We start from the raw sequence: 26,027 nt of genomic DNA, 5'->3' as shown, positions 1-26,027 counted from the left end.
TCGGGTAGGCCCAGCAGCACAGACTCGATTAAGCCCTGCAGCGTGGAATCGACTAGGCCCGCAGTACAAAATTGAGTAGGCCCAGCAGCACAAAATTGAGTAGGCCCAGCAGTGTGGACTCAAATAGGTCCTGCAGCATGGACTTAGGTAGGCCCAGCAGTGCAGATTCAAGGAGGCCCAGTATCACAGACCTGGATAGGCCCAGCAGTGCATACTCGATCGGCCCAGCAGCATGTATTTGCTAGGCCCAGCAGTGCAGACACGGGTCGATCCAGCAGTGCAGATCCGGGTGTGCCCAGCAGTGCAGATCAGGGTGTGCCCAGCAGTGCAGAATCAGGCACGCCCAGCAGTGCAGATTCAGGTAGGCCCAGCAGTGCAGATTCAGGGTATGCCCAGCAGTGCAGATTCAGGGTATGCCCAGCAGTGCAGAATCAGGCACACCTAGCAGTGCAGATTCAGGTAGGCCCAGCAGTGCAAAATCGGGTCAGGCCAGCAGTGCAGATTTGTGTAGGCTCAGCAGTGCAGATTTGGGTAGGCCCAGTAGTGCCGATTTGGTAGGCCAAGCAGTGCAGATTCAGGTAGGCCCATGTGTACAGATTCAGGTAGGCCCAATAGTACTGATTCAGGTATGCCTGGCAGTGCAGATTTAGGTACTCCCAGCAGTGCAGATTCAGGTAGGCTCAGCAGTGCAGATTCGGGTAGGAACCGCAGCGCGGACTGGAGTAGGTCAAGCAGTGCAGATTCATATAGGCCCAGCAGTGCACATTTGGGTAGGCCCAGCTGTGCAGAATCAGGTAGGCCCAGCTGTGCAAATTCGGGTAGGCCCAGCAGTGCAGATTCAGGTAGGCCCAGCAGTGCAGATTCTGATACACCCAGCAGTGCAGGTTCTGGTACGCCCAGCAGTGCAGATTCAAGTAGGCCCAGCTGTGCAGAATCAGGGATGCCCAGCTGTGCAGATTCAGGTATGCCCAAGTGTATTGAATCAGGTAGGTCCAGCAGTGCAGACTTGGGTAGGCCCAGCAGTGCAAATGCAGGTAGGCCAAATAGTACAGGTTCAGGTACACTCAGCAGAGCAGATTTAGGTACGCCCAGCAGTACAGATTCGGGTAGGACGGGCAGCGCGGACTGGGGTAGGCCTAGCAGTGCAGATTCAGGTAGGCCCAGCGGTGCCGATTCGGGTATGCCCAGCAATGCAGATTCGGGTGGGCCTAACAGTGCAGATTCAGGTAGGCCCAGCAGTGCAGACTCGGGTAGGACAAGCAGCGCGGACTGGGGTAGGCCTAGCAGTGCAGACTCAGAGAAGGCCTAGCAGTGCAGATTCAGGTAGGCCAAGCAGAGCAGACACAGGAATGCCCAGCAGCATGGACTCAGGTAGGCCCAACAGTGCAGACTCATGTAGGTCCAGCAGTACAGACACGGAAAAGCCCAGCAGTGCAGACTCGGGTAGGCTCAACAGTGTAAACGTGTAGGACCAGCAGCATGGAATGGGTAGACCCAGTGTGCAGACTCGAGTAGGCTGAGCAGCACGGACTCGTGTCGGCCCAGCAGCGTGGACTCAGATAGGCCCAGCAGCATGGACTCAGGTAGGCCCAGCAGTGCAGTAAAGAAAAGACCTAGCAGTGCATACTCAGATAGTCCCAGCAGTGCAGACTCGAGTTGATCCAGCAGTGCAGACTCAGGCAGGCCCAGCAGTACAGACACGGAAAGGCCCAGTAATGCAGATTCGAGTAGGCTCAGCAACACGGACTCGGGTAGGTCCATCAATGCAGACACGGAAAAACCCAGCAGTGCAGACTCGGATAGGCTCAACAGTGTAAACGTGTAGGACTAGCAGCATAGTCTTGGGTAGGCCCAGTGTGCAGACTTGAGTAGGCTCAGCAGCACGGACTCATGTCGGCCCAGCAACGTGGACTCAGGTAGGCCCAGAAGCATGGACTTGGGTAGGCCCAACAGTGCAGACTCGAGTAGGCCCAGCAGCGTGAACTCAGGTAGGGCCAGCAGTGCAGTAAAGGAAAGGCCCAGCGGTGCAGACTCAGGTAGTCCCAGCAGCGTGGACTCGGGTAGGCCCAGCAGTGCAGACTCAGGAAGGCCCAGCAGTACAGACACGGAAAGGCCCAGCAGTGCAGACTTGAGTAGGCCCTGCAGTGAAGACTCAAGTAGGCCCAGCAGCGTGGGCTCGGGTAGGCCCAGCAGTGCAGACACGGAAAGGCCCAGCAGTGCAGACTCGGGTAGGCCTAGCAGCATGGACTTGAGTGAGCCTGGACTTGTAGCAGCTATGTTGGAGATGAGTTCTACTTCCTAGCATCTTCTGCATTGTTGAGGTGGTCCTAGTGCTGACTCATGGCTGCTACAATGGAAGCAATTTTGGGTTCGCGGAGATGTCTAAATCCAGCGTGGATTCATGGAGGCGGAGGTGAGTTTGGGCCCAATACAAGACCCGGCAGCCTCAGCAACAGCTGCGTTGTCGCAGCCTCATGGTGGGGGTGAAGTCAAGTTTGGACCAGTGCAGTAATGGATGGCGTTAGTGAAACCCAGTGAGGACTCAGTGGCGAGGGCATCTTTGGAGCCAAGATAGTGGTGACTTTCATTCTAGCGTTGGTGGTGCAGTGAAGGGGAGTCATGCTTGGCCACCAGGGCCATGACTGAGCACTTTATAAGAAGAATTGTAAATTTGGACACTTTTTCTGTATTTCTTCATTTTTTGCCTTTATATTATTTTTCTGTTATTTGATTTATTTTTTCTGTGTTTAGAGATGGCGCCAGAGAGTGGCAGCACTATGTAAAACTGTATCTTTTTTAACAAAATACAAATGACAGTAAATAAATAAATCAAATAATTTTGCAGGGCAAAAATCACACACAGCAGCTTGTGCATGTGTACATGCTACCCTGAGTCCTCTTCACATCTCATCCTGTGCTAATTGTATAGCAACGGAGTATTCAATTAAATCATATGTTAGCCAAGAGTGCATTTATACTCAAACATATACCAGAGGAGAAAGGTTCTTGTTGCACAGTGGTAGTGTCCTTACCTCTAAGCCATTCATTCGGGTTTACGTCCCACTTCAGAATGAGATGGTCATGGAGGTGTGTCATATGTTCAAAAAAAGATTGATTAAAAAAATAAGAACACGCTGAAACTGTGATGGTTTTGTATTTGGAGGTTCATGTTTGCAGTGTGTGTCTGTGAGTAAAAGCTTCTTGATTATGGAAAGATGGGCTTCAGTTCTACCTTTTACCATTCAGCTTTCTGGCGTAGAACACACTGGAGTGCCTCAAATGCTGCTTAACATAGTTAGGGCTCCAACTTTAGCTCATTAGTGGATCAGGACAGGACTAACCTTAGCTTATTTCTCCTCAGGTGTGGATTTTTGAGAGGGGCTGTGATCAGTTTGTACCAAATAAATGTGAAACAGGGTCTATATGGATTAATTGTTTGTGGTGGGGACAAAGTCTTCAAATTTGAGCTAATTGTCAGTCAGGCTTCATTTCTAAATCAATTTCCCAACTTTGTAGTCTGTCCATGATCCTTACCTGTTTCTTTGTCAGTGAAATACCAGTGTTTCCCCCTTGTTCTGAGCTGTTGTCATCTAGGCCCCTGTTCTCCAACCCTCCCCTGTAAGCCATATTCACAATCTATTACCCTCTAGATCCTGTGCACTCTCTTCCAACTCTCTCCTCCAGCACCTTTCACTTCACCTGTCATTCTCCCCACTTGCCCCCATCTCCAGATTCCTGGGTATTCCTACATTAGTCAATCCCATTTTCAGTCCATCTCAAAGTGGAGAAGGTTGGGGGGGATGCTGTCTTTGTTCAGCATTAGAGAAGAGTGTGGGAATAATGTGACATGGCACAACATTGGGCAACACAATGGCTCAGTGGTTAGCACGGCTGTTTCACAGCGCTAGGGGCATAGGTTCAATACCACGCTTGGGTGACTGTCTGTGTGGAGTTTGTACATTCTCCCCATGTCTGCGCATGTTTTCTCTGGGTGCTCCAGTTTCCTCCAGTAGTCCAAAGATGTGCAGGTTAGGTGGACCGGCTGTGTTAAATTGCTGGTAATGTCCAGCAATATGCAGGCTGGGTGGATTAGCCATGGGAATGAAGGGTAACATGGCTAGGATAGGGGATGTAGGTCTGGGTGGGATGCGCTTTGGAGGGTCAGTGTGGACTTGATGGGCTAAATGGCCTGCTTCCACACTGTAGGGATTCTGTTAAGCAGGGGTAACTGTGACCATAGCGGCTGATAGATGGGAACAGGGTGTGTGGATGATACTCAGGTAAGAAATATAAAAGACAAAAAGTCTCCTGAGTGATGGCTGGGGTGCTCATACCTAATTCAGGAGGGTTCCTGTGCAATACTGGAGAACTGACAACCCTAACTCGTCGATATAAACACTGATCACCTGATTTCAGCATGATGTTATAAGTGATGCTTCTGTGGCCTTTGTTCTAAAGGGAAAGCCCACCTTGAATTGGAATGAATACACAATGATTGGTTGGGTACTGTTTTTGTAGATACAGCTAATTGCCTTTTCTTTCAGAGAAAAAGATCATCAATGCAAGCACAATGTCAGGAACAATTATTTATACCATGGGGAAGAGTGTCTTGGGATATGAATCAGTGTGAATTGAGCTGCCAGTGAGAGAGAGAGACACCAACAGCCAAAGCCCTTCAAACATGGCTGAGGATCAAACCTCAAGGACTTAACTGAATTAGTTAGTGAAACGCTGCCAGAAATAGTCAAAATGAATTCTCGCCACAATATCTGAAGGCCAAGAATTTAATTCAGATCTTTCTAGTTTGAGGAGGAAGCTGGGCTGCTGGGACTGTTTCCATTTGAGCAGAGAAAACTACGGAGAGAGTTATAATTGAGTCTCGTTTTAAAGGCATTGCTGGAGTGAGTAAAGTCAGCAGCAAGGGGATGGACAATTTAGGTCTGTCACCAGGAAGACTGAAGAGAAATGGGTCAGGAGAATTTCCCTTTGCAAAGGATTGTTAGAGCATGAAACTTCTCTTTCATCACAGGGAATCTTTTAAGGGAAAGTCGAATGAAGATTTGAGGCACTGGAGCACATGGGTTTATGGAGGAGAGTGGGACCATGAGATTAGTTTTGGATTGATCTTGCCAAGAGTTGGCACTGACACCATGAACCACACAGGCAAAAGTGAGGACTGCAGATGCTGGAAACCAGAGTTTAGATCAGAGTAGTGCTACAAAAGCACAGCAGGTCAAGCAGCATCCGAAGAGCAGGAAAATCGACGTTTTGGGCAAAAGCTTTGCCCGAAATGACAATTTTCCTGCTCCTCGGATGCTGCCTGACCTGCTATGCTTTTCCAGCACCACTTGATCTAAACCATGAACCACATAGCCCATTGCAGTTCTATTGAGTAAGTCAGGAAGATGTGAAGAACACGAAGATGCTGATGAAGAGCATTAACCTGGCTTGTCTTCTTTCAGATGTTAGTTAACCTGTTGTTTATTTCTGTTGTTATTTTGTATTTCCAGCAGTAATATTACTCCAGATCATTTTCTCTCTACTGTTTGACCTGTCTGTTTACTCTTCAGATTACGCCAACAGTCCGGGGAGATTCCGGATTTTTCTCCTGCCATGCTATTAATTCGTACGGAGAGGACCGAGGGTTGATTCAGCTCACGGTGCAAGGTAAATCGAAATGTGACATGTCACCACAATCTACAGTTGATTTTGAAAGTCAAATGCTTACGTTCTGCCACACACCATTCCCAGCCTTATGGTGTAGCAGGTGTTCTGACCCTTGCCCATCATTTAATGTAGCTAACACACTTCATCAGACCCTAATCAGACAAAGAAAATCGACACCGAGCTGAATATGGAGTCATTGGAATGATCATTATAATGAGGTTACCAGCTGGATCTCGCAGAATATGAGTTCCCTAACTGAGGCTGTTAACCTGGCCCAATCAGGGAACCTTGGCTGACAAATATGAATAGGAGTGTCTGGCACTCTGAGAGCTGCCTCTGAAGAGGCAGTCCTAGAATCAAAGACCTTTCGTGTGTTAATAAAGGGTGACTTGGTGACAGGATACCAGCCTTTGTGCAGTTATTTCAGATAGATTATTAATTACCAAAAGGATGAAAGACTATTGAGAATATGCAGGAACGTAGAGGTGAGGTTAAACTTTTAGCATTAGGTTTTATTGTCATGTGCGCTCAAGTACAGAACTACAGGGGTTCAGTGAAAAGTGTGTAAAGTGACCAATCACTGGCAGTACAAAAACCCAAATTTAAAAAATAACATCTAAGAAACAAAAGTCAGAATTAAAAAACACAGAAATACAAAACAAAAACAGAGCCAAGGAGAAGGAGAGAAGGCTGTGGATCTAAAATTCTTATCTCCACAAGATAAGTGGGCCTCCTGCCCGAAAGCTGAAAAATGTGTTGCTGGAAAAGCGCAGCAGGTCAGGCAGCATCCAAGGAGCAGGAGAATCGATGTTTCGGGCATAAGCCCTTACCTCTGTCCTCAAATGATATTCATTGATGTATAACAAAGCTAGGATCTGGGGAACTTTGGGTTTCTATTTTAAGCTTAAAAATGTGTTGCTGGAAAAGCGCAGCAGGTCAGGCAGCATCAAAGGAACAGGAGAATCGATGTTTCAGGCATAAGCCCTTCTTCAGGAACCAGTCTATCCTTCTCACCCACTCCAATCTCTCACCCTCGCAACGTGCAGCCCTCCACTCCCTCCGCTCCAACCCCAACCTCACCATTATTCCTGAAGAAGGGCTTATGCCCGAAACGTCGATTCTCCTGCTCCTTGGATGCTGCCTGACCTGCTGCGCTTTTCCAGCAACACATTTTTCAGCTCTGATCTCCAGCATCTGCAGTCCTCACTTTTTCCCTTCTGCTCTGAAGCCTCAAGTCTCAGTGTTCTGGCAGATCCATGCACCCATTGCCCCCTCAGGCCCTCATAACCCACTCCCACTATCCCCTCAGGCCCTCGGAACCCACTGCCACTGCCCCCTCAGGCCCTCGGAACCCACTGCCCCTCAGGCCCTCGGAAGACGGTCTTCAAGCCCATTGCTCCTGCTGTCAAATCGTGGAACATGCCATTCCCATCCAGTCGCTGCCATTCTTCCCGTCCTCTTACCGATGTTCTACTGAAGATGCCATGGAAAGCAAAAAAGATAGGAAACAGAGTAAAAGAAAGAAAAGAAAAAGAGAAAGAAAGACAGGTGAACAAAAGCAGATGTGCCCCAGGCTCAGCAGCCTGAATACTGCATTGCTTCTCCACTACCATCTTGGAGCAGATCAGGCATGATCTCATTGAATAGTGGAAGCATGCTGAAGGGACCAAAGGGCCTACTCTTATTCCATGTTCATATATTCATAAAGAATAGATTGACTCCTCACAGTTCTTTTCATTCCTGTCAATGATCTGATTATTGTCAGTTGGAGAGTAATGGAAGACTTTCAGTTTGGGTGGATGATCTGCAAGACCCAGGTCTTTGGATCAACCTAATAGCTCCAAATTTCAAGTTCTTGAAGAGGTCAGAGACACTGATTTCTGGAACTTTCTCCATTTCTCTGATAATACTTCACCAAGAAATCTCTTCAACTGGTTGTCTTTGAGACAAAGCTGCCACTCAGAGTGAGAGCGGGTGCGTAAAAAGAGAGTGGGAAAAATAACACTGCTTTGTTGCAAACTTCTGCATAACTGCCAACTTTCTTCCAATTCCACTTTTTAGGGCATACCAATGTTTATGTTTCTAGCTTAAATGTCCTTTTGCAACTTGCATGCCTATGGCAAAACAGAGACAGGCATCCAGAGACTATGGTTAGGTTACCATCAGGATAAGGCTCCTTCTAAAACCCATTCTTTGTTTTGCAATCAAGGGCATAAAACTGATCTTTAATCCTTTTCATATTCTCCCCACAGTCAATTGACTTTTGTAACCTGAATTATAGAATTGTTATGGAGCAGAATTAGCCCACCATGCCTGCACTAGCATTTCAAGTGAGTACCATTACCTTGTGCCAATCTCCTGATTTTTCCCCGTACCCTTGCACACTATTTCTATCCAAATAATCATTCTCTTGAATAACTCAAATAAACTTGCCTCCACCACATTTCCAGGCAGTGCACACCCTAACCAAGTTTACACACACACACATACATACATATACACACTCTATCACATCCTCTCACGCACATGCACACACTCACATGCACACTCAGTCTGCCGCTCCTATATGCACAGACATTATAAACTTATGGAGTGAATTTATTTTTGCAGAATTACATTTTATTTTCTCAAAAATTCCATGAATCCATGTAAAACTCTGTAAAACTATACAGAGGGTTTGTTAGTCTGACATAGCATTGGGACACAGACAGACTTCATACCTATTGTTTAAAAAGCTGAGCTATCTTGAGAATGTAATTTAAACAGAAACCAGCAAATCTCATTATAAAAAAATGAAGTTTTAAACTAAGATTGTTTACTTTAAGAAAAGTGGTACTGTGGCTCAGTGGGAAGCACTGCTGCCTCACAGTCCCAGGGACCTGGGTTCGCTTCCAGCCTTGGGTGACTGTCTGTGTAGATTTTGCACATTCTCCCCATGTCTGTGGGGGTTTCCTCCAGGTGCTCTGGTTTCCTCCCACAATCCAAAGATGTGCACGTTAGGTGAATTAGCCAGGCTAAATTGCCTATAGTGTTCAGGGATGTGTAAGCTAGGTGCATTAGTCAGGGGTAAATATAGGGTAGGGGAATAGACCTGGGTGGTTTACTCTTTGGAAGGACGGTGTGGACTTGTTGGGCCGAAGGACCTGTTTGCACGCTATAGGGATTCTAATTCTAAAATAAAATCTCCATGACACTGGATTCCTTTGGCTATAAATTCTGTGAGAATGATTTTCACCTCCACATCTAGCTGATGAAGGAACTGCACTCCGAAAGCTAGTGCATCCGAATAAACCTGTTGGACTGTAACCTGGTGTTGTTTGATTTTTAAGTTTGTATACTTTAAAATGCTGTATGTTTCATTATCTGCTCTTTCCATCTGAGATGCCACCTTCAAGTGCAAAATGTGCACCCCACCTCCATCCAAGGCCCTAAAGGATCCTTCCACATGCGACAGAAATTTGCCTGTACTTCCACAAATATCATCTATTGTATCCATTGCACCCGATGTGGTCTCCTCTGCATCGGGAAGACAGGATGCCAACTTGCAGATCATTTCAGAGAACATCTCTGGGACACCCGGACCAACCAACCCCACCGTCCCATGGCTGAACACTCCAACTCCCCCTCCCACTTGACAAAGGACATGCAGGTCCTGGGCCTTGTCCATCACCAAACGCTAACCACCGACACCCACAGGAAGAATGCCTCATATTCCAGTTGGGGCCCTGCAACCACATGCTATTAATGTGGATTTCAGCAGTTTCCTCATTTCCCCTCCCCCCACCTTATCCCAGTCCCAAGCCTCCAACTCAGCACTGCCCTCTTGATCTGTCCATGGTCTTTCCCATCTATCCACTCCACCCTCCTCTCCACCCTATCACCTTCTCCCCCACCTTCATCTACCTATTACATTCCCAGCTACCTTCCCCCTAGCCCCACCCTCCTCTTATTTACCTGTCAGCTGCATCCCTCAACTCTGGCCACAAGCCTCATTCCTGATGAAGGGCTTATGCCGAAAACATTGATTCTCCTGCTCCTCAGATGCTACCTGACCTACGGTGCTTTGCCAGCACCACATGCTTGACCTTTCAGCAAGGCATTTGATAAGGTTCCCCATGGTAGGTTCATTCATAAAGTCAGGAAGTATGGGATACAGGGAGATTTGGCTATCTGGATTCAGAATTGGTTGACTGACAGAAGGCAGAGAGTGGTTGTACATGGAAGGTATTCTGCCTGGAGGTTAGTGTTGAGTGGGGTCCCGCAGGGCTCTGTTCTTGGGCCTCTGCTCTGTAGTTTTTATAAATGACTTGGATGAAGAGGTTGAGGAGTGGGTTAGTAAATTTGCAGATGACACAAAGGTTGGAGGTGTCGTTGATAGTATACAGGGCTACTGCAGGCTGCAGCATGACATAGATAGGATGCAGAGCTGTGCTGAGAAATGGCAGATGGAGTTCAACCTGGATAAATGTGAAGTGATGCATTTTGGAAGGTCGAATTCGAATGCTGAATATAGGATAAAAGACAGGATTCTTGGCAGAGTGGAGGAACAGAGGGATCTGGGTGTGCAGGTACATAGATCCCTCAAAGTTGCCACGCAAGTTATCAGGGTTGTTAAGAAAGCATATGGTGTTTTGGCTTTCATTAACAGGGGTATTGAGTTTAAGAGCTGCGAGGTTTTGCTGCAGCTCTACAAGTCCCTGGTGAGACCACACTTGGAATATTGTGTCCAGTTCTGCTCGCCCTACTATAGGAAAGATACAGAGGCTCTGGAGAGCATGAAAAGAATGTTTACCAGGATGCTGCCTGGACTGGAGGGCTTGAAAGGTTGAATAAGCTCGGACTTTTCTCTCTGGAGAGAAGGATAAAGAGAGGAGACCTAATCAAGGTGTACAAAATAATGGGAGGAATAGATAGAGTCAATAGCCAGTGATTGACTGGTACGAAAAGTCATAATTTGAAGATATTAGGAGGAAGGTATAAAGGAGACATCAAAGGTAGGTTCTTTACACAGAGTGTTGTGAATGCATGGAATGCTTTGCCAGTTGAGGTGGTGGAAGCGAAGTCATTGGGGACACTTAAGCGACTGCTGGACATGCACTTGGAGAGTAGTGAGTTGAGGGGTGCATAGGTTAAGTTACTATATTTTACATTAGGATTAAGTCTCGGCCAAAGGGCCTGTTCTGTGCTGCACTTTTCTATGTTCTATGTTCATGGATACAGCCAGAGCCATCTGCTCTTGCACCCTCTTTAGAATTTTGCCTCCTCTTTTACATTGTCTTTCAATGTTCTTCCAACCAAAATGCACACTTCATATTTCTCTTCACGAATCTCATCTGTTATCTATCCATCTACCCCTCAAACTTGTTAAAGTCCTTTTGGAATTCCACACTGTCTTCACATTTCTTCCAAGTTTCCGATTACCTCAGACTTTGAAATCATCCCCTGCACACCAAATCCAGGTCATAAACATATATTAAGAAAAGCAAGAGTCCTAATACCGACTCTTGAGGAGCTCCCTCTACAAATCTTCCTCCAGCCACAAAAATATCCATTGACCATAACTCTATTTCCGATCACTCAGCCAATTTTGCCACTGTCCCTAGCCAGTTTTCCTCACAAATTTGTTGCGTGGCATTATATCAGACACATTCTGGAAATCCATGTAGATACCATCAACAGTGTTCGCCTCAGTGTTAGCCTTTCTGTAACTTCTTTAGAAATTCTGGCAAAGGTAGACAGGAAGGAATTGGTTCATTTAGTGGAAGGATCAATGCTCAGGGGGCAACGCTTTAAGCTGAAGGGGCTAGACAATCAGAGACGGTGTGAAGAAAATCTTTTTCATCGAGAATCTACCACTCACTGCCTGTAAGGATGATGGAGGCAGAAATTCTCATAACATTTAAGTAGTATTTAGATGTACACTTTCAATGCCAAGGCATACAAGGCCATTGGCTAGATGATGGAAAATGGAATTAGAATATGTAGATACTTGTTTTTGACTGGCACTGACTCAATGGATCAAAGAACCTTTTTCCATGCTGAGCCCTATTTGACTTATACTTAAGCAGACACACTTTCTTCTTTAGAAATCCATGCTGACTGTTTCCAATCAACACACATTCAATGTTGACCACTAATTCCAGAACAAAAAAGTTGTTTCGAGAAGCTTCCCCACCATTTAGATAAAATGGCTTAAACAGCAGACAATACCCAGATCTCTTTGATCTTGCAGTTCCAAGAAATCACTAAATTTTCTTTAAACCAACTTCACAAATCTTCCATTTCTAATTCTCAAAATCTATGAATATTAATAGAACATAGAACATTACAGCACATTCCAGGCCTTCGGCCCTGAATGTTGTGGGACTAATCTGAAGCCTATCTATCCTACACTATTCCATTTTCATCCAAATGACCATTTAAATGCCCTTAAAGTTGGTGAGTCTACGACTTTGGAGGCAGGGCATTCCATGCCCCTACTTCTCTCGAAGTAAAGATACTACCTCCGGCATCCCTCCATTTCTATTACACCTCCTCAGTTTAAATCTATGTCTCCTTGTGCGAGCCAACACCATCCGAGGAAAAAGGCTCTCACTGTCCATCCTATCTAACGCTCTGATTATCTTATATGTCTCAATTCAGTCACCTCTCAGCCTTCTCTCTAAGTGACAGCCTCAAGTTCCTCAGCCTTTCCTCATAAGACCATCCCTCCATACCAGGCAACATCTTAGTAAATCCCCTCTGCAACCTTCCCAAACCTTCCACATACTTCCTATAATGTGGTGACCAGAACTGTACACAAAACTCCAAATGCGGCTGCACCAGTGTTTTGTACTGCTGCAACATGACCTTGTGGCTCCGAAACTCGATCTGTCAACCAATAAAAGCTAACACACCGTACGCCTTTTTAACAAATATCAAACTGGGTGGCAACTTTCAGGGATCTATGTACGTGGACACCGAGATCTCTCTGCTCATCTACACTACCAAGAATCTTATCATTAGCCCATTACTGTGCATGCCTGTTGCTCCTACCAAAGTGAATCACCTCATACCTTTCTGCATTAAACTCTATTTGCCACCTCTCAGCCCAGCTCTGCAGCTTATCTACATCCGTCTGTAACCTGCAACCTCCTTCAGCATTATCCACAACTCCACTGACCTTAATGTAATCCGCAAATTTACAACCCATCCTTCCACACCCTCATCCAGGTCATTTATAAAAATGACAAACAGGAGTGGACCCAAAACAGATCCTTGAGGTACATCACTAGTAACTGAACTCTAAGATGAACATTTCCCATCACCGTCTGTCTTTTTTCAGGTAGGCAATTTCTGATCCAAACCGCTAACTCACCCTCGATCCCATGCTTCTGTATTTAGTGCAATAGCCTACCATGGGGAACCTTATAAAACACCTTACTGAAATCCATATGCACCACATCAACCGCTTTACCCTCACACACCTGTTTGGCCACCTTCTCAAAGAACTCAATAAGGTTTGTGAGGTATGACCGATCCTTCACAAAACCATGTTGACTATTCCTAATCAACTTATTCCTTTCTAGATTATTATAAACTCTATCTCTTGTAACCTTTTCCAACACTTTGCCCACAATTGAAGTAAGGCTCACTGGTCTATAATTACCAGAGTTGTCGCTACTCCCCTTCTTAAACAAGGGGACAACATTTGCTATTCTCCAGTCTTCCTGTATTTCTGTAGACAATGATGACATAAAGATCAAAGCCAAAGCCTCTGCAATCTCTTCCTTGGCTTCCCAGAGAATCCTAGGATAAATCCCATCTGGACCCAGGTAACTTATCACTTTTCACAGTTTCCAGAATTGCTAACACCTCCTCCTTGTGAACCTCATCCTATCTAGTCTAGTAGCCTCTATCTCAGTATTCTCCTTGACAACATTGTCTTTTTCCAATGTGAATAATGAAGATAAATATACATTTAGCACTTCTCCTTTCTCCTTGGACTCCACGCACAACTTCCCACTACTGTCCTTGATTGCCTTAATCTTACCCTAGTTATTCTTTTATTCCAGATATACCTATAGAAAGCTTTAAGGTTTCTCATGTCCCCTCCTGGCTCTTCTTAGCTCTCTCTTTAGGTTTTTCATGGCTAACTTGTAACTCTCAAGCACCCTGACTGAGTCTTCACATCTCATCCTAACATAAACCTTGTTCTTTCTCTTGACATGAGATTCAACTTCTTTAGTAAACCACAGCTCCCTCACTCGACCACTTCCTACCTGCCTGACAGGTCATATTTATCAAAGACATGCAGTAGCTGTCCCTTGAATAAGCTGCGCATTTCAGTTGTGCCCATCCCCTGCAGTTTCTTCCTCCATCTTGTGCACCCTAAATCTTGCCTAATCATATCATAATTGTCGTTCCCCCAGCTGTAACTGTTGCCCTGTGGTATATATCTCTCCCTTTCGATCACTAAAGTAAACATAATAGGTGAGCACTATTACCAAAGTGCTCACCTACCTCCAAATCTAACACCTGGCCAGGTTCATTCTCCAGTACCAAATCTAATGTGACCTCACCCCTTGTTGGCCTGTCTACATATTGTGTCAGGAAATCCTCCAGCACACATTGGACAAAAACTGACCCATCTAAAGTACTCGAACTATAATATTTCCAGTCAATATTTGGAAAACTGAAGTCCCACATAACAACTACCCTGTTACTCTCACTCCTACCCAGAATCATCTTTGCTAACCTTTCCTCTACATCTCTGGAACTATTTGGAGGCCAATAGAAAGCTCCCAACAGGGTAACCTCTCCTTTCTTATTTCTAACCTCAGCTCATACAACATCAGTAGACAAGTCCTCAAAAGTCCTTTCTGCTACCATAATACTGTCCTTGAATAACAATGCCACATCTTCCACCTCACAATTTGAGCCACGTTCATAGCCCAAATGATAATCTTAAATTGGCTGCAAGTGTCACAAATTTCCTTTAATGTCTAAGTGGTTAGGACTGGAATGCACTGACTGAGAATGTGATTGAGGCAGATTCAATCATAGCTTTCAAAAAGTTGTTAGATTGAAGACAAAAGTACCACAAGGTGAAGGAGTGGGATAGCTGACTGTTCGTGCAGAGAATGGACATGTACACAACAGGCCAGATGATCTCCTCTGTGCTTTAACCATCCTACAGTTGTAAAAAATATCTCAAACTGTGTAATTAATAAAGAATTGATGCTCAGGAATGAAGGAGATATTAGAACAAAACACTGAAAGTTTGGATGATGAGAGGGGTTTTAAAGTCCATGTTGGAGCAAGAGAGACAGAGATGGTTGACATAACCCCACAGAGCCCAGTATTCCGTCACCAAGTCATCCTTTGTTTCCATGTGAGACTTGACTTTAGTACTGCCTCATTTAGAGTCGTCAGTATCTGTTTTTAAATTTTTTTCTTTTGTATTCTGTCACCAAGTCACCTTTTATTAACACATGAACAGTCCTTGACTTTAAGATTAGATTCCTTACAGTATGGAAACGAGCCCTTCAGCCCAACCAGTCCACACCGACCCTCGAAAGAGTAACCCACGTGGAACCATTTCCCTCCTAACACTAATGGGCAATTTAGCATGGCCAATTCACCTGACCTGCACATCTTTGGATTGTGGGAGGAAACTGGAGCACCCGGTGGAAACACACACAGACACAGGGAGTATGTGCAAACTCCACACAGACAGTCACCCAAGGGTGGAATTGAACCTGGGACCCTGGTGCTGTGAGGCAGCAGTGCTAACCACTGAGCCACCATGCCGGTTAAGTATAACATCATTCAGAATCCACTGTCAGAGTGGCAGTATCTCTGACATTCCCTTTTTGTTTTCTTTTTTTTTCCCTTTCCCCAGCACCCATGGTGTGTGTGTGCAGGTGTGAGACACAGTGAGAGACACAAGGCGTATGAATCTTTATTCAATTTCCACCACCAGGCAGGGAAAACACCCAAGTGGCCAGTGACAAGCAGTGCCTTTATTCCCTGTTAATTTTTTTTTTTCCTTTTTGTTTTTCTTTTTCCTTTCTTTTTTAACCCCCACACTACCGCCTAAGTGCGGTAGTGCTTATTTTTTCCCCAGCACCCATGGTGTGTGTGTGCAGGTGTGAGACACAGTGAAAGACACAAAGTGCACAAATCTTTATTCAATTTCCACCACCAGGAAGATAGGAAAAACACCCGAGTAGCCAGTGACAAGCACTGCCCTTCAAACCACAGGGCAATGCTGTGTGATCAAACAGTAAAGGGGAGGGTAGGGACTAAATCAAAATAGAGTTGGAGGGAGAAATGATGCACTCCACTCCCTGCGGCGCCCACCTCTCCCTGAACGACTCCAGGGTGTTGGTGGACACCACGTGCTCCTTCTCCAAGGACACCCGGGCTCTAACGTAACCCCGGAAGAGGGGCAGGCAGTCGGCCCTAACGACCCCCTCCACGGCCCGCTGCCTGGACCTGCTGATGGCCAGTTTGGCCAGGCCCAGGAGCAGACCCACGAGGAGGTCCTCGGACCTGCCCTCCCTCCTCCGTACCGGGTGCCCGAAGATCAGGAGCGTGGGACTGAAGTGCAGCCAGAAGCAGAGGAGGAGGTTTTCGAGAAAATCAAAAAGGGAGTGCAAACGCCCACACCCAATATACACGTGGTCCACGGACTTCACAGTGCCACAGAACAAGCAGTTGGGCTGGGAGTCCGTGAACCACTGCAATCTGCAGTTGCAGGGGACCGCTGCGTGCAGCACCCTCCACCCCAGATCCCTGAGAGAAAGGGGGAGGACTCCCGCGTAGAGAGCCCTCCACTGGGATCCCCACCGCCCGGTGGCAAATGGGCACGCCAAGGAGTGTCCGGGCGGTGGGGATGAGGGAGAAGAGGTGGATGGTGTGCAGCAGCAGTCTATATAGGGCCCGCCCCTTTACCCCCTGGAAGGGAACAAAATTAAGTATCTGTTTTTTTTTTCTCTTTTTTTTTTCTTTTTTTTTATTGAGACACAGTGAGAGACACAAAGTGCACCAATCTTTATTCAATTTCCACCACCAGGAAGATATGAAAAATATCCGAGTGGCCAGTGACAAGCACAATTGGTATGCTTGTGGGACTGGTAGCGATTACAGAGATGGGGAGGGGGTAAGGCCATGGAGGGGTAGATCAGCAAGGCAATAGTGTGTGTTTGATTAGATTACTTACAGTGTGGAAACAGGCCCTTCGGCCCAACAAGTCCACACCGCCCCGCCACCCACCCATACCCCTACATTTACCCCTTACCTAACACTACGGGCAATTTAGCATGGCCAATTCACCTGACCTGCACATCTTTGGATTGTGGGAGGAAACCGGAGCACCCGGAGGAAACCCACGCAGACACGGGGAGAACGTGCAAACTCCACACAGTTAGTCACCTGAGGCGGGAATTGAACCCGGATCTCTGGCGCTGTGAGGCAGCAGTGCTAACCACTGTGCCACCGTGCCGCCCACCAGATCAGATTGGCGATAACAGAGATGTTTAGTCCTGGAATGGTGCAAGGTGGGAGTGTAATTGCTTTAGTTAATAATTGAGTCTAAAGGTATGAAGGTTTGGATGAGATGGTTTCAGCAGCAGATGAGCTTGCTGTTTCAGAGTTTGAAGTCGGCAGTCTTTGTCATAGCAAAGATGTAAGGTTAGAAGTTCATCACAGGGTCAAATGGATGAAGCAATTCCAAATGGTCTGTCTGATATTGGATTGGAAAGAGGACATAATAGTTGACAAGTGAATGAAGATTCTTTTGTGTGATAATGACAAATGCTTTGATCTTCTCAATTCTCATGCCAGAGGACATTATTTTCATGTACTTGTACTTGAGATACACACATTTTGCTAAATGTAATTTGTTCATCTCTAATAAAGATTTGATGACCTTTCCTGGAAATGACTATTCAATACAGCCTGGTGTCAATAATTTGCCATGAAACATTTAATGTTAGGGGACTTCACTTTTTAATTCTGTACTGTTTTTTTCTCATGTTGCAGAGCCTCCAGATCCTCCTGAAATTGAGATTCGTGAAGTGAGAGCACGGAGCATCGCTTTGAGGTGGAGCATGGGTTTTGATGGGAACAGTCCCATCACTGGTTTTGACATTGAGTGCAAGAACAAGTCAGGTGAGTTCCAGAAACCGGAGGACCAATCTTCAACCCCATGGTGTAATGATGGGGGCAAAGACTGTTTTTAATTCTCAGACGCCTCTGCATGGCCTCTCAGGCATATCCAGTGGGAGGTCTTTCTGGCAACAGGTAGCAGCAAAGGCTCAGGGAGTAGCAGGCTTGGACTTGGCTTTCATGAAAGAAGTTTTGGCTTTGGAGTGTTGGCATTTGCAGTTGGGACTTGGGGAGTTGGGAGTGAGAAGAGCATGAGGGGCAGGATGTGGATGAAAGGAAAGACAGGGAAAGACAGGACCAGCATGCTTTATTTTCTGTACTGATCGGAAGAGCAAGGACCAAGGAAACAGAAATAGAAGTAAATTCACTTCTCTGGTTTTCTCTCTCTCACTTTCTGTTTTACTCTCTGCCCCTTCCCTACATTTGCTATGCATTTGATGACTACTCCACACAAGAGTTGAGTTAAAATTGTCTCAATGAAATCATTAGATATCCATTTCCTTATTTGAAGAAAGACCTTTGGCCATCAAATGGCATCTCTGCCACTTGTTTAAAATGATGGGTTAAAGTTAGAACTCACATGTGTGCCAAAAGGATCAGTGCTAGTTCCATTGCTTTTCATCATTCATATAAATGATTTGGACGTGAGCACAAGAGATATAGTTAGTAAGTTTACGGATGACACCAAAATTGGAGGTGGAGTGGATAGCAAAGAAGGTACCTCAGAGTACAATGGAATCTTGATCAGATGGGCCAATGGGCTGAGGAGTGGCAGATAGAGTTAATTTAGATAAATGTGAAGTGTTGCATTTTGGAAAAGCAAATCAGAGCAGGACTTATACACTTAATGATAAGGTCCTAGGGAGTGTTGCTGAACAAAGAGACCTTGGTGTGTAGGTTTATAGATCCTTAAAAGTAGAGTCGCAGGTAGATAGGATAGTGAAGAAGGCATTTGGTATGCTTTCCTTTATTGGTCAGAGTATTGAGTACAGGAGTTGGGAGGTCATGTTGCGGCTGTACAGGACATTGGTTAGGCCATTGTTGGAATATTGTATGCAATTCTGGTCTCCTTCCTATCGGAAAGAAGATGTGAAACCTGAAAGGGTTCAGAAAAGATTGACAAGGATGTTGCCAGGGTTGGAGGATTTGAGCTATAGGGAGAGGCTGAATAGGCTGGGGCTGTTTTCCCTGGAGCATCGGAGGCTAAGGGGTGACCTTATAGAGGTTTACAAAATTATGAGGGGCATAGGTAAGTTAAGTAGACAAGGTCTTTTCCCTGGGATGGTGGAGTCCAGAACTAGAGGGCATAGGTTTAGGGTGAGAGGGGAAAGGTATAAAAGAGATCTAAGGGACAACGTTTTCGGACTGAAGCTGGTGCTTTTATGGAATGAGCTGTCAGAAGAAGTGGTGGAGGCTGGTACAATTACAGAATTTAAAAGGCATCTGGATGGGTATATGAGTAGGAAGGCTTTAGAGGGATATGGTCCAAGTGCTGGCAAATGGGACTGGATTAGGTTAGGATAGCTGATCGGCATGGATGAGTTGGACCAAAGGGTCTGTTTCCATGCTGTACATATCTCTGACTCTCCATGAAGGTACAGGATTGGACAGAGAGGGAGCAACTGAGGGGGAATGGGCTATATTAGCTGATTTAGCTCCCTATCCAAAGAGATTTTCATTGTTCCCAGCAATAGGAAATTCTGAAAATTGATGTCTCACTGCATATCTTTTGCATCCATCACCTTGCACATTAATAAGAGCAGAAGAACTAGGAGCAGGAGTAGGCCATCTGGCCCCTCGAGCCTGCTCTGCCATTCAGCAAGATCATGGCTGATCTTTTCATGGCCTCAGCTCCACTTACCCGCCCTCTCACCAAAACCCTTAATTCCTTTACTGTTCAAAACATTATCTATCTTAGCTTTAAAAACAATCAATGAGGAAGCCTCAACTACCTAACTGGGCAGGGAAATCCATGGATTCGCAACCCTCTGGTGAAGATGTTCTTTCTCATTCAGTCCTAAATCTGCTCCCCCTAATTTTGAGGCTACGCCCTCTTGTTCTAGTTTCACCTGCCAATGGAAACATCCTCTCTGCTTCTATCTTATGTATTCCCTTCATAATTTCATATATTTCTATAAGATTCCCCCTTATTCTTCTGAATTCCAGTGAATATAATCCCAGTCTACTCAGTCTTTCCTCATAAGCCAATCCCCTCAACTCCAGAATCAACCTAGTGAACCTCCTCTGCACCTCGTCTAGTGTCAGTACATCCTTTCTCAAGTAAGGAAACCAAAACTGCACACAGTACTCCAGGTGTGGCCTCACCAGCACCATATACAGCTGTAACATAACCTCTCTGCTTTTAAACTCAATCTCTTTAGCAATGAAGGACAAAATTCCATTTGCCTTCCTAATTACCTGTTGTGCCTGCAGACTAACCAACTGTGATTCAAGCACAAGGACACCCAGGCCCCTCTGCACAGCAGCATGCTGCAACTTTTTACCACTCAAGTAATAGTCCTTTTTACTGTTATTCCTACCAAAATGGATGACTTCACATTTCTATGTATTCCATCTGCCAGACCTTTACCTACTCACTTAAGCTATCTATGAACCTTTGCAAAGTTTCAGAGTCCTCTGCACACTTTGCTCTACCACTCAAACTCTACCACTTCTGCAGACTGACGCACTACACGTGGTCACCAACTCCAAATCAACTATGTAAATTGTGAATAACTGCATCCTAACCCTGATCCCTGAGGCACACCACTAGTCACTGACTGCCAACCAGAATAGTACTCATTTTTTCCCATCTTTGCTTCCTTTTGGTTAATCAATCCTCTATCCATTACTAATACATTGCCCGCAACACCTTGTATCTTGATCTTATGTAGCAGCCTTTTGTGCAGCACCTTGTCGAATACCTTTTGGAAATCTAGGTGCGCCATATCTACTGGGTCCCTGTTCTCCACCGTGTTTGTAAGGTCTTCATAGAATTCCAGTAGATTAGTTAAGCATAACCTGCCCTTCATGAACCCATGCTGCGTCTGCCCAACGGGCCAATTTCTATCTCGATGCCTTGTTATTTCTTCCTTGATAATAGACTCAAGCATTTCCCCTCAACAGAAGTTAAGCTAACCAGTCTATAAATCCCCATCTTTTTGTGTACCTCACTTTTTATACATTGACGTTACATTTGCTGTTTTCAAATCTGCTGGAACTGCCCCAGAGCCGAGTGAATTTTGGAAAATTCCCACAAATGCATTTGCTATTTCTCCACACCATCTCTTTCAGCACCCTGAGAAGCATTCCATCAGGGCCAGGAGACCTGTCTACCCTTTGCTCCATTAGCTTGCCCAACACTACCTTTTTTGTGATAATGATTGGTTCCAGGTCCTCACCCATCTTCGTCTCTTTGTCAATTACTGGCATGTTATTCATGTTATCCACTGTGAAGATTGACCCAAAATACCTATTTAATGTCTCAGCCATTTCCTCATATACCATTACTGAATCCCCCTTTTCATTCTCTAAAGGACCAATGTTTACTTTCACCACTCTTTTTGTTTTACATATTTATAGAAACTTTTGCTATCCATCTTTGTATTCTGAGCTGGTGGTGAGTGTTGCTAATATTCTGTTGTTTTTAGCTACTAAGATTAGACTGTTACTTCACTTCCACCTTCACACCCTGGCAGACTCCAGCAAACATCGTGCAGTAACAGGACATACTGAACATGTCCTGCAAGGGTTTACCAGCAACAGAAGCTAAGCAAGTTCACACTGCCTACAAAAATCCTTAACTAGAGTCTGACAATTTGATAAAACCCTTTGATCAAACACATAGCCGTTCCTCCTGGCGAATGAATTTGCGGGTTGTCAGAGATTTTCTTCCTATATTCAACAGTAGCTTTGTTAATTTTAATATTTAATAATATGGCACGGCATCATGTCGACCTTTACTGTCCTCAACACCAGCACTCTCATCTGGCAAAGAATTTGGAGATGATTCAACATGGTCATGGGCTGATCATTCATCTCAGTCCCCTGTTCCTGCTTTCTCCCTGCTACCCTTTGATCCCTTTAGCCCCAAGAACAATATTCTAATTGCCAGCCTGACTGTTAAACAGGGGAAATGGCTTCATTGAATTATCAATAATGCAGATCTTCAAAGCAAATTGAGAAAAAAAAAATCACAAGACATCAGAGCAGAGATAGACCATTCAACTCAATGGGTCTGTTCTGCCATTCAATGAGGTCAAAACTCAGCCCCAGTTGTCTGCTTTCTCCCAACAACCCTATATTCCCTTACTGACGAATTGAAATTTCCATTCTCAGCGCTGCACTTCAAAATGATCTTTTTTAATGATCTGAGGGAGGCAAACGTGTCATAATGGTGGTCTCATTTCATTCTTTTAAATCTATAACTTTATTGCTCGTATTTGTATAATGTTCCATTTGAAAGTACATGGTGTCATTGATTATTCAGTGGGTTTTTTTTAGGCTGTTAATGCCCTGAGGCTGTAAATACTTGGTGTCAGTTACATTAACCTTATGAATATTATAAAACCCAAGGGCTAATGTAACAGAAGTTGTGTGTTAGCTGCCTTCAGAAGCAATGTTTAGCAATTCAGGTATCACACAGTCATTATAAAGTGACATCTTTCCTGCAGTTTGTGCAAAAGTGTGCTATGTGCTGGTTAATTGGAACAGACTTAATGGCAGATGGCTTTTAAAAACATTTTTATTTTGCTTCTTCTTTTATGTCGGCCTGGATTTTGATGTAGATTTAATATTTGAGGCTAATAGTGTTCAGTTTTCTTTTAAGAGAAATCTGAGATCCACCTCTGGCATTTGCATCTGTGCAGTTCTATGTGAAAATCTAGGACTTGCTCTCAGAGATACCCTGCTTCTCAAAAGGGTGTACTGTTGGAGCCCCTGAGGATAGTCTCAACACAGAAATCACTGAAGTGATGTGAACATAGCATGATTATGATTAGTCTAACATTAAAAATATCAGGAAATGTTATGACTGATGAATTCAGAAATACATGATATTTAATAAATGGCAAGTACTATTAAATATCATCTCTGGCCCTGAAAATTTATTTTATGCATATTGAGTGTCAGAAAGAACCTATGGATTTTTAAAAAGAAAATTTAAGAATTATTTTGCATTTTCTGTTTTTCTATTATTTTCTTTCTTAAACACATCTGTATTGCCCATCTCTATTTTGTCCCCTGCATAATGACTGCATCTGGAGTGCTGTTCAATTTTCATCTCCTGAATTGAAGAAAGACTTACTTACATTAGAAGCCATTCAGAGAAAGTGAACTTGACTGATTCCGAGAAGGAAGGGCTATCTTCAGAGCATTAGTCGGACAAATTAGGCCTGTATACTTTGGAATCTAGAAGAATAAGAGGTGAGCTTTTGAAGCTTGTAAGGTTGCAATAGGGACTGTTAGAGCAGATAATGAGAGAATGTTTCCTCTAGAGGATGAAGTTTAAAGGTAAGGGCTCTATCATTTAAGATGGGGGTGAGGTGGAATTTTTTTTCTCAGAGAGTTGTGAACAAGTGAAGTTGTGTCCCTCAGATTGTGGTGAAGGCAAGGTCATCAAACTCAATCTGGATTAGATAGATTGACATTGGAGTGAGGTGATTGACATTGGGTACTGCAGATGCTGGAGATTAGGGTCAAGATTTGAGTGGTGCTGGAAAAGCACATCAGGTCAGGCAGCATCCGTGGAAAAAGAAAGTTGGCGTGTCTGGTAAAGGTCCTACATAATTGACACAGGAGTTAAAGAATGTAGGGAGTAGACAGGAAAGTGGAGTTGAGGTCATGACCAGGCCAGCCATGATTTCACCAAATGGCTGAGCAAGATCAAGGAAAGGAAGGGCCACTTTCTGCTCCTACTTCATATGTTTGAGAGTCAGGAGAGATTTTCCGATGCTCCTTCCCAAAATTGCCGGCTGTGCCCAGGATCAGGTAGATGATTCGTAGGAAGGTCTACCGACAAAGTTGTGATAGGTTTCTAATCAGCTATCCCTGAGATTAACAGTGAAAGCTGCTCCTTCATCACAGAGGGAAACATCAGGACCATTAAACATATTTCTCTCCTGTAGTGAGTTTGCTCTGTTATGATACCCCATTGCAGCACCTAGCAGTTCTGCTCCTTACATTGATTCTAATCTGTGAGCCCCACCAACCCCTACCCTGGGTTTTCTGACATTAAAATGCCCCCATTGACTGAAACTTTAACTTGTTCTTGAACTGAGATCAATCTTCAGGAAAGGCTGTTTCCCATGCTTGTAACAGCTCCCCCACACTGGGCAAAGTACTGAGTTTTGTCCCCATTTTGACACATCTGAAACATCAGTTCACATTTAGCTCTGGTTGGGTGGGAAATATCTTTTTACTACCAACAAAGAATCCCTGTAAAAGTGGTGTCAGTCTACAGCACAGAATTCCCAGACACTTAGGAAGAAGTGATCAATCGTGCTCAGGCCACTCAGAAACATTCACACAGGCATGATGAAGGAGCTGACAATGTTGAGGTGTGACAGATTGGCAGGAGCAGTGTTCAGGGAGCTTTCTCCTGTGCTGCCTTAACCTGGAAAAATGTGATTTTAACTGAAGCCATCCATTGGGATTGGGGTGGGTTAGGTGACCATTGACGTTAATGTCATGCAAAATTAGGCACAGGAACAAAATGATCTAAATCCACTTTTGTCTGTCTGATAATTAAGTCTGAAGTCAGGAATATGATGATGACCCTTAATTATATTTTAAGAAATTATCTGTTTGCCAGTAGTGGCATCCATTTTGATGTGCCCCATATTTAATGAAATGAAGTCAATATTAGATCATCATTAAAGATCTTTATCTTTCAATGGAATTCATTCGGTGTCCCACAGATTCCTGGGATGCAGTACAAAGGACAAAAGATGTCTCACCTCAGTTGAACCAGGCTACAATCATCGACCTGCACCCTTCTTCCACCTACAACATCCGTATGTATGCCAAAAACCGCATTGGGAAAAGTGAGGCCAGCAACGAGCTCACCATCACCACAGATGAAGCAGGTAAAAGGTCAAAGATCAAGGGTTGAACAGGCTGAGCCATCTTTGGCTTTCATCGTCTCAGTTAGTGGATAAAAACTCAGGGCAAGTGGAGGGACAGAGAATGAAACATCTTGGAAAATTCTCCCTGATCCCATAATGATCCCTGAACCCCAATCCAGGAGGTGACTCTGATGCTGACAACAAAAGTCAGAGAGTTAGAGAGGCCTACAGCCCAGAAAAAGTTGCTTCAGTTCATCAAGTTTGTACCAGTCAAAGACAAGCACCTCACTATTCTAATCCCATTTTGCAGTACTTGGCTCGTAGCCTTCTCTGCCTTAGCACTGCAAGTATATGTATAAATACTCCTGAAATGTAAAATGAGGGTTTCTGTCTTTACCACATGTTGAGGCAGTGAGTTCCAGATTCCTACCATCTTTGGGTGAAAATGCTTTTCCTCACATCCCTCCCTTAAATCCATGCCCCTGGTGATTGGGATCAATCAACAAAGGGAAAGGTTCCTTGGCTAACCAATTCGATTCTATCCTATTCTGTGCGCATCATAATTTTATACTTCACAATCATGTGCCACCTCAGTCTCCTCTCAAAGGAAGTCAGTCTCAGTCTATCCAATCTCTCTATTCGTCAATCCTGTGCTTTGCTACCTTCTACAAAACTGACAATGCCATTAGACATGTCATATTTATGTTGAAGTTACTCTCAAGACTGCTCTACTTTGTACATCTCTCTGTCTCTCTCTCTCTCTCTCTTTCTCTCCATTCTTATTCCAAATGATAAGACCCTGGTGGCAACACCTTGTATTTAACTGCAGGAACCTATAATGATAACACATTGAGAATCTGTCAGCCTAATGTTCACCCGCTCCCAGCTTCATATTGGGTATCTAATTTTACTGTCTGTGTGTGTGCATCTCCTCGACTTTGTCGAGAGAGAGTCTTGCTCTTGAATCAATCAATGATGGTGCAGTGAGACTCCATGAATCAATCTGATTGAACATTATCACAGTGATTGAAGAGGAGTCCAATCATACTGAAAAGGCTGTGCACTGACGTCATGCTGTGAACCATCAGCCTTCCTTGCTGATTGATCTACAGAGTAATAAAGAATGAGACTTGTCTTGGTTGT

The 26,027-nt window shown here is 44.7% G+C and overlaps 1 protein-coding gene across 2 annotated transcripts in view; it reads left to right on the top strand.

Moving 5' to 3' along the window:
- LOC140486476 (cell adhesion molecule DSCAM) overlaps window positions 1-26,027 on the top strand; it is a 693,577-nt gene that overhangs the window by 526,658 nt on the left and 140,892 nt on the right. For both annotated transcript variants that reach the window (XM_072585696.1, XM_072585695.1), the window contains 3 exons: window positions 5,571-5,667; window positions 17,695-17,823; window positions 24,738-24,905. In XM_072585696.1, the coding sequence (XP_072441797.1) occupies window positions 5,571-5,667; window positions 17,695-17,823; window positions 24,738-24,905 (394 nt within the window). The remainder of the gene's footprint in view (window positions 1-5,570; window positions 5,668-17,694; window positions 17,824-24,737; window positions 24,906-26,027) is intronic.

Source organism: Chiloscyllium punctatum, chromosome 15 (genome assembly GCF_047496795.1).
Source record: "Chiloscyllium punctatum isolate Juve2018m chromosome 15, sChiPun1.3, whole genome shotgun sequence".
Classification (NCBI taxonomy): Eukaryota; Metazoa; Chordata; class Chondrichthyes; order Orectolobiformes; family Hemiscylliidae; genus Chiloscyllium; species Chiloscyllium punctatum.
This window is presented reverse-complemented; position numbering and strand designations above follow the sequence as displayed.